Source organism: Saccopteryx leptura, chromosome 1, assembly GCF_036850995.1.
Source record: "Saccopteryx leptura isolate mSacLep1 chromosome 1, mSacLep1_pri_phased_curated, whole genome shotgun sequence".
NCBI lineage: Eukaryota > Metazoa > Chordata > Mammalia > Chiroptera > Emballonuridae > Saccopteryx > Saccopteryx leptura.
This window is the reverse complement of record NC_089503.1, coordinates 146,274,154-146,280,820: the sequence shown is the minus strand read 5'-3', so window position 1 is coordinate 146,280,820 and position 6,667 is coordinate 146,274,154. Positions and strand designations below refer to the sequence as shown.

Below are 6,667 nucleotides of genomic sequence, written 5' to 3'. Positions count from 1 at the left end.
GAGAGAGAAAATGGCAAATGCCCAGACAACAGACCAGAAGCTCTGCCAAGAATGTGTCCTCAATGGTCGAAGAGACCAAGCAAAGACCTGGTGTCAGAGTCCAGGGGCCACTCACTGGGCTTCCTGTCACGTTGGCCTCTGCAACCCCCAAATTAAGTAACAGAAGGAGAGCATTGTGGGATTGTCCCAAGGAAGAACACTGGTGGGTGGAGTTTGTGGGGTCCTGGAAGGCAGCTCTCTCTCAGGACTGCAGCAACAGTGAAATAAAAAGGTTAGCACAGCCGGCGAGGCACCTCCTAACACTGTCTCCCACTCGGGATGTACCAGGCATCTGCCTCCTCTTCTTTGTATAGGTATCGGCTACTTAGTTCCCAGGACAGTCGTTAGAACCTGAGAACACTAGTTGCCAGGCTATCCATGTAAACAGTGCTCCCTGTCCTTGTTATGCATGACCAGGGCCTTTAAGTCACTTGCCCCAGCCAAACGATGTGACTCTCCAGACTAGTTCAAGTGCCTCTTAGAGCCCACGACCCCTCACTGGTGTCAGAGAATAATTGATCAGTATCTGTCTCCCCCTCTAGGCTGGAAGCTCTGCAGGGGCAAAGCCCGCATTTTCTGATGCCCTGGCTGTTGTAGGCCAGCCTCCCAGCTTGAGCTCCTAAAGCTGTTAGCTCTCTGATGCGTTGTCTTCAGAAGTATTGGTTACCTCTATGGTTAGCAGTGTTTCACTGTCAGAATGGGGACAGTTAGTTGCTGCCGCCTGAAGCTAGAAACTTCCCAAGGCCACTTCCTTGCATCACATCAGCCAAATTGGCTGCCCTACCCTCCCAGCTTCCACACAGAGACATCTTTCCTAACATTCTTTGTCCCGTTTGAGCCTCCCTTTATACCAAACCCAAGCACAGGAATAGAAAGTTGTAGGGTGGGTGAGGAAGAGGAGGGAATAGGGTGAGGGAGGCAGGTATACAGGACTCCAAGTGTCACAGCTGTGGGCACATGCCACTGGTGATGTTCAACCGCATCCCTGTCACTCAATTTCCTGCTCAGAGCCAATGGCCCTCAACTAGGAATCCAGTATTTTATGAATAAGTTGAGTAAAAGCTAGTTTCTGTGAACGGAATTATAATTTTCCAACACCTATTATCAAACATGAAATGAATTCTCACATGAAAAGATTTTGATCTAGAGATACAAATCACAATAATAATATACCAGGCTTATATAATCATATCCTTGGAAAAGTAGATATTTCTGATAAAAATGAGTAAAAACCACTCCATATATAAACATGCTGCCAAAACTTTAAAGAATTATTAACTCCTGTCTTGCTTTGTGTAAGCCTCCCTTTGTAGCCTTGAGTGACCTTATCTTTGTAACCTAAGAAAAATATATTTCTTTTAAAACCTGATGATTTTAATCGTTTCTTCCAAAGTCTATAAGTCTGTTCTGGTTGTTTATTACACAGTCTAGATGCAGGACAATTAAGAGCACCAAGTTTTTGTTGTTGTTTTTATATAAAGGAGGTAAATTTGTCTTGGCTATAAAGATTGTTTCCATGATTCATGATTTTCCAGGTATTGACATGACAGCTCTATTCTGTCTAATTCACAGGACCCTTCTGTAGATGCTGAGAGAAGTCCCAGGGTTCCCTCTAGGCCCAGGTAGTTCCTACTCAGCCCAGATCCCAACCTAGGGCGGACATATCAAGCTTCCACCTTGCCAACAAAAACATCAGCAGCCAGGAGTCACTGTGACCCAATGATAACTTAAGGATTTAGTGGCGTCCTTGTTCTATTATTAGTTATTTTGTACGGTTTAGCCATGTATCTAATATTCTAACAGATATTCTTTATTTTATTTTATTCCATATATTTATTTGTTTGTTTGTTTGCTTTGTGCAGCCTTTAAAATACCCCGAGTCCTCAGAAGACAACTTACAGCAACCAAGTTGTTTGAGATATGCAAATCTACTTTGGAAACTGAGAACAGGCGCTGGGAAAGCTGCCGTTAGTCCTGTATTCTCCTCCCTGCCTCCTTCCCATCCGGACTCGCACTGCTGTGGAAACTCCCAAAGGCGCAGCAGGACTGATTTTCCCCTTGGTGGCTGGCGTGAGAATGGAGACACCCGTAGGAAAGGAGTGGGTGATGGATAAACAGGAAAGATTCCTGCTTCTGCTTCTGAACTGTATCCAGGGGATTTCTACCTGTATCAGAAGAGGTCATTTCTCCATCCCAGCCTAATTTTTACCAATTTGAGACATTTTACCTCCCATCCCCCCCTTAAATGGTGTCTGTCAGGCTGCCTGGGCTGCTCTGCAGTCTAACATCTGAAGGTTACACACAGCATAAAGCACTTCATCTGTCAGCAACAATGACTTAAATATATCCTCTCGACATTATAGTCTCTACCGGGAGACGGAGAATATTTCCTCATAGGGAGGAGGAGAGACGCGGACAGCCTCCTCCTCTCTCAGCTGTGTCTCTCGTGGCTGCTCAGCATCAGAGCTGGACCTGAAACATGAGTGAAAACACAGATGCGTTACAGCCCACAGCACTGCTCCCAGAACCAGTGCCTCTGACCTGGCCATGGCCACACAGAGGCTGAAGTCGCCCACCGCCTTCCTCACAGACCGAACATTGCCCAGACGCTGAGCGTGACTGCTGGGAGGGAAGGACGCCCACCACACACACCTACCTGTCGTTTCCCCCATCCACGAAGGAAGGGTGGTCCTGGTCGTCGACAAAGGCAGAGTTTTCTGAAGGGTAGATGGTGTGGTACAGAGGAGGGCTTGGCGCAGCAACAGCCACCACTCTCGACGGGGTGAGACAACAAGGGTTCAGCACTGGCTGCAGGTAGGCGGTGTTCACCCCAATGGGCTCTTGAGGGCCAGGAGAGGGAGGGATGTACTGCACCACAGTAGCCCCATGGAAGGTGATGGGTTGGTTGATACCAGTGAACACAAACGATTGTCCTCCTGCCGTCTGCTCCGAGTCAAGGACCCTTTCCTCATTTTCTTTGCACAACTGACAGGAAAGCATTTTGAACTTGCACACAGCAATCAGGATGAATGTCACCCCGACTGACAGCAGGATGGGCCCAAGGAGCTGGGTCCATTCAAAGTGGGAGACCCCTTGGTATTTGATCCAGCCCATGACGGTGAACGTGAGCCCCACCAGTCCCAGAAAGATGCCTGAGAAGAGTAAGGTGGCCCCTGCCTTGTCATCATCGGACACCTGGATGTCTGCGGTACTGGGTGTGTAAGGCGTGATGGAAAACACGTTGACAGGAAAGTCCTCCACGGGGCTGCTGCCCTGCGCCATTGTCTTCACGCAATTACCTGCTTCTTAGAAGGGAAAGGGATTATGAGAGCTTAGAGCAAAGGAATCGCAGGGTGAGATTAGTTTAGGAAGAACTTTGGGCTTCTGTGGTTAACAGAGTAGAACAGGGAGAGGCCTGAACTTTGTTTAGAAGAATAAAGGTCTGAGAAATGAAGCCTGAAGTTTTCTCATATGCTGTCAGCAATTGAAGGGCTCTGTTTTGCAATTCAATAACAAGCTCTTTCTCTCATTCACATTCATTCATTCATTCAGTAATTCAAAAAGTATTTATTTACCTGCCTTATGTGCTAGGAGGTGCTTTTCTAGACACTTACGGCACTGTTCCAAGGCCCTGTTTGTGTCTTAACAAAACCAGAATTGTAGAAATGGCAAGGTGACTACCAGGGCCTCTGACCGTGCAGGGGCCCTTGATATATCAAACCACATGCTCAGACACCTAACCCAGTTTACCTGCTGGATCAGCGCATCAGAAAGAGGCAGACTTGACTGTGTGTGTATTCCTTCCCACTTCTCACGGGCCATTTGCTTTCAGCATTTGGGGAGTAATTCCAGGTGCGAGACAGGAGAGTCCCCCCAGGAAACTTTCCATGCACTGCACCACTGGCAGGTGTTGAGTGGGCATCAGGCATGACCTAACGTCCTGGGAACGCGTGCTTCAGACCCTCCCTCAATGGTGGCAGCACAGTTCCCAGTCTCCAAGATGAAACAAAGCTGCTTTTTCAAGCCTACTGTGTTTTGCAATTAAACCCAAGCTGATTTGGAGAAGAAAGCTCCATCTTCAGTGCCCTTATCCATCATTCATATCTAGGGACCCTCTTAAAAGCAACCTGACAAATTTCCTTCTCCACCCAACAGTAACTGTAGCCATCTTTCTTCCCTAGACAGACCTTAGGTAAACAGATGTTTCTCTTCATTGGTTAAATATTTATATTATATCAGCTCCTTTTTTGCAGCACCAAGCAGAATGAAAACTGTTGCTCTCTTGCCCTAAATCAGGGCTTCCCATACTTCCCTGATGATAAAAATCGTCCAGGCCACCTTATAAAAAAACAAAAATCGGAGCTCCCAACTCAGAAAAACAAAACAGAACCAGAATTTTCAAGGGAGAATAAGTGTCCCAGGTGGCTCTTGTCATCAGAAATCTTTGGAAACCCTACTCCAAGTTAATCCCAAGTGCTCCTGGGAAACCAGGAAACATTTTTCTCCACTACAATGCCTCTCCCTGCTCCAGCCTGTAATCTCCAACCTCATTGGCAGCCCCCTCAGGTATCTTCCCAGATGTGACCTTGAGCAGCAAGATAGAGTGTGTTGTAGTCGGAGCGGTCTACCCCATTTCAATCTGTTCCTCAAGCAAGTCACTAAGCTAACCCAGATACGAAAGGAAGGAAATTTGATTCTCCCTCTCTGGGAAGAATGTCAGCGTCACTGTGCAGAAGAACACATGGGATAGAAAACATTATTGCCATTCTCTAGAAAATACAATCTTCCGCAGAGGAATATTAACGTGTCACTGTTTAGTCTGTGATGCTACTTGAATTTTTGTCCATGTAGACATCAAGGGTATTCCAAGATTTTAGGTCAACCATGTTGTATCCTCACTCATTCATGATTGGTTAGAAACCTCATTCTTACTTACTGACAAGTTCTTGATGGGACCCATAGGGCCAACACTCCGTCACAGTCATCAGTAATATCAAGTTCTGAATTTTCCCAAGTTTCTTGTATGCTTTCACTGTTTTGCAGACTTACACATCTCAAAACTCCTATTTTTAACCACCAATCCACATTCCTAAAGACTGTAATTTTGAAATGATTTTGTTTAAAGAGATGAAGGAAAAGTGACACTAAACCCACAAAAACAGTTTTCAGAGCTTGTTGGAGAACTCTCAGGAAATGAAACTAGCATGGTCATGTATTTGTTAACAAAACAGTAGCTTGACTATGTCCTGGTGGAAAGTAAATTGCTCTGTGAAAGTGTGTGTGTGTGTGTGTGTGTGTGAGAGAGAGAGAGAGAGAGAGATTAGTCGGCTTTTTTGAAAAGTCAAAAATCTAGCTGCTCAGAGCATGATCCTGCAGGATAATCTGATTTCACGGCAGCGTGGGTCATCATCACTTGATCTGATCAAAGATGAAATACCGCCAGGTCTCTAATTACAAAATATCAAATATTTCAACTACCCAAAGCACATAAAAAGCAAAATGAAATAAAACAAAACCATGATAACAAAACCATGTTGGATAACATGGAAAAACAGTGATCTGTTAGTTTTGTTTTCAAATATGTGGATCAAAACCGTTCAAGATTTCCAAAGTTCAAAAAGAATTTCTTCCCAAACATTTGGATACAAATGTCATTGTTTGGCTTCCCTTCTTCCTAACATGCTGTGGGAAGGAAAACTCAATAGGAGGGGTTGGGGGAGAAGAATAAAGCAGCCAGAAGGGGCTGGATGCTCTGCTCTGCACGGTAGAACCCTGACACTGGCCACCATCGTTCCACAATGACGAGAGAATCAACAAAAGCAGAAGTGGTCTGGAGGGTATGATTGGGTGGGGGAGACCGGTCCTCGGATTCAACTCTGAATCCAGTCACTGTGAGAGGAAAACAGAATGCACAGTTCCTGACTCTGCTTGGAAAGCCAGGAGCCAGACTGATCCTGATGTCCCACACTGGGCAGGAACTTCCTCCATAACATGGCTGGTCATTAAGGCTAAAGCAGTAACAGTGGGCAGCTGTCATGGAGAGGAGCGGTTAGGTACTGAAAGCCATGCCCTGACCAGCTCTGCCTCGGAAAACCAAGGTTGCAGACTTGCAGGGAACATGAACAAGGCCACATATGCCACTCGGCCACCCCCGTATAGGACTTGTGGTGAGAGGACCAATGAATAGAGTCAGGGCCCTGGATGGAACAGATATGGAACCTCCACCCTGAGAGACCAAGCTGCACATCAGTGCATGTCAGGTGTCTGTTAGCCAGTTGGAGGGAGGTGTTTGGGGGAAGTCTTGATAGTAGGGATCACCCACTGTTGACCTGTTCCATTTACTTGAATTGTGTCTGACTATAGCGGCAGGTAGTTATTATAAGTCACCTTTTACAATAAAAAGACACGGTGGTTGAACCATAGCTATACTATGGCCATGCTGGAAACCAAAACTGTCCCCACACATTTTGCTTTGATACAAGAATCATAAGAATATTGGGGGATCAGGATCGTGGCTGTAGCAACCCTGCATGCATATCCCATCCTCTTGCTGGAGTGTCTCCATATCCTGGGGAGGGACGGTGTGTCAGCTCTGGAGATGATTAATCTCAAAAACAGGAAAGGATGT

At 46.0% G+C, this 6,667-nt stretch overlaps 1 protein-coding gene across 1 annotated transcript; it reads right to left on the bottom strand.

Moving 5' to 3' along the window:
* Positions 1-612: 612 nt before the first annotated feature.
* TMEM174 (transmembrane protein 174) lies at positions 613-3,405 on the bottom strand. The gene is made up of 2 exons (XM_066377018.1): positions 2,696-3,405; positions 613-2,511 (listed from the first exon to the last, which is right to left on the bottom strand). Exons 1-2 carry the CDS (start codon positions 3,319-3,321, stop codon positions 2,406-2,408), a joined length of 732 nt encoding a protein of 243 aa, XP_066233115.1. The 5' UTR covers positions 3,322-3,405; the 3' UTR covers positions 613-2,405.
* Between the last annotated feature and the right edge of the window lie 3,262 nt (positions 3,406-6,667).

What these genes read in the sequence shown, in the direction of transcription:
- TMEM174 (XM_066377018.1), bottom strand. Translation starts at nt 3,321, where the DNA reads ATGGCGCAGGGCAGCAGCCCCGTGGAGGACTTTCCTGTCAACGTGTTT. An exon ending in GTGGATGGGGGAAACGACAG is followed by an intron (nt 2,512 to 2,695) that starts GTAGGTGTGTGT and finishes CTCATGTTTCAG; the next exon opens with GTCCAGCTCTGATGCTGAGC.